General features: G+C 55.6%; 1 protein-coding gene across 1 annotated transcript in view; it reads left to right on the top strand.

Annotated features, from left to right (window-relative positions):
* Positions 1-258: 258 nt before the first annotated feature.
* LOC127751803 (sodium-dependent dopamine transporter-like) overlaps positions 259-691 on the top strand; it is a gene marked incomplete at both ends in the record, with an annotated part of 6,584 nt that continues 6,151 nt past the window's right edge. Inside the window, one exon of the mRNA XM_052275884.1 lies at positions 259-399. Coding sequence (XP_052131844.1) covers positions 259-399 — 141 coding nt within the window. The remainder of the gene's footprint in view (positions 400-691) is intronic.

The raw sequence follows: 691 nt of genomic DNA, 5'->3' as shown, positions 1-691 counted from the left end.
CGGGCGGGGCGGAGTGGGGGCGGGGCGGGTGCTCCACCTCCACGGGAGAGTGGAGTGTGAGCCTCGTCCGGAGAAAAAGCCTAGCAGTCCGGCCGGCAACAGTAGTAGCGCTTTGTGGTGTCGTGTTGCTCGGGCGTGGTGGCACCAAGTCGCGCAGGCCGTACACTATGATACTTTATTGCACACTACCGCATTATATTTAGAGAACGTGTGCCGTTTGCTGGATATCATACTATGTGTTTTTGTTTCTGGTCGCAGGTCGTGTGGTTCACGGCACTCTTCCCCTACGCCGTGCTCGCCATCCTCCTCGTGCGCGGCGTCACGCTGCCGGGCTCCGCGGAGGGCATCAAGTATTATCTCAACCCCAATTTCTCCGCCATCACCAAGGCGGAGGTGAGGGTATACAACGACGACGATGCGACAAAAAATACGGAGCACTTATCCGCCCGAATAACATGGAAGACCGACCATTTTGTGGGGAAAATAAAATGAAAAATATGCGAAGCCATTATTATCGAAAATAATGCATGCCGGTAATGCGTTTATGGAATTATGGTGTGGTGGAGCGAGACTGCCCGCCCGGGGCGAAGTCGACCGGGCGAGGACTCGATTGCGATTCACCTGAGGCAACGAGCCTTGTCATACGGCTCCATTATTCCAGCCCGCATTTCACGTGTGAGCTGGGGACTCG

This window comes from Frankliniella occidentalis, unplaced genomic scaffold, assembly GCF_000697945.3.
Source record: "Frankliniella occidentalis isolate FOCC.00 unplaced genomic scaffold, Focc_3.1 Scaffold1113, whole genome shotgun sequence".
Classification (NCBI taxonomy): domain Eukaryota; kingdom Metazoa; phylum Arthropoda; class Insecta; order Thysanoptera; family Thripidae; genus Frankliniella; species Frankliniella occidentalis.
The sequence above is the reverse complement of the archived record's forward strand: the minus strand, read 5'-3'. Positions and strand labels throughout refer to the sequence as shown.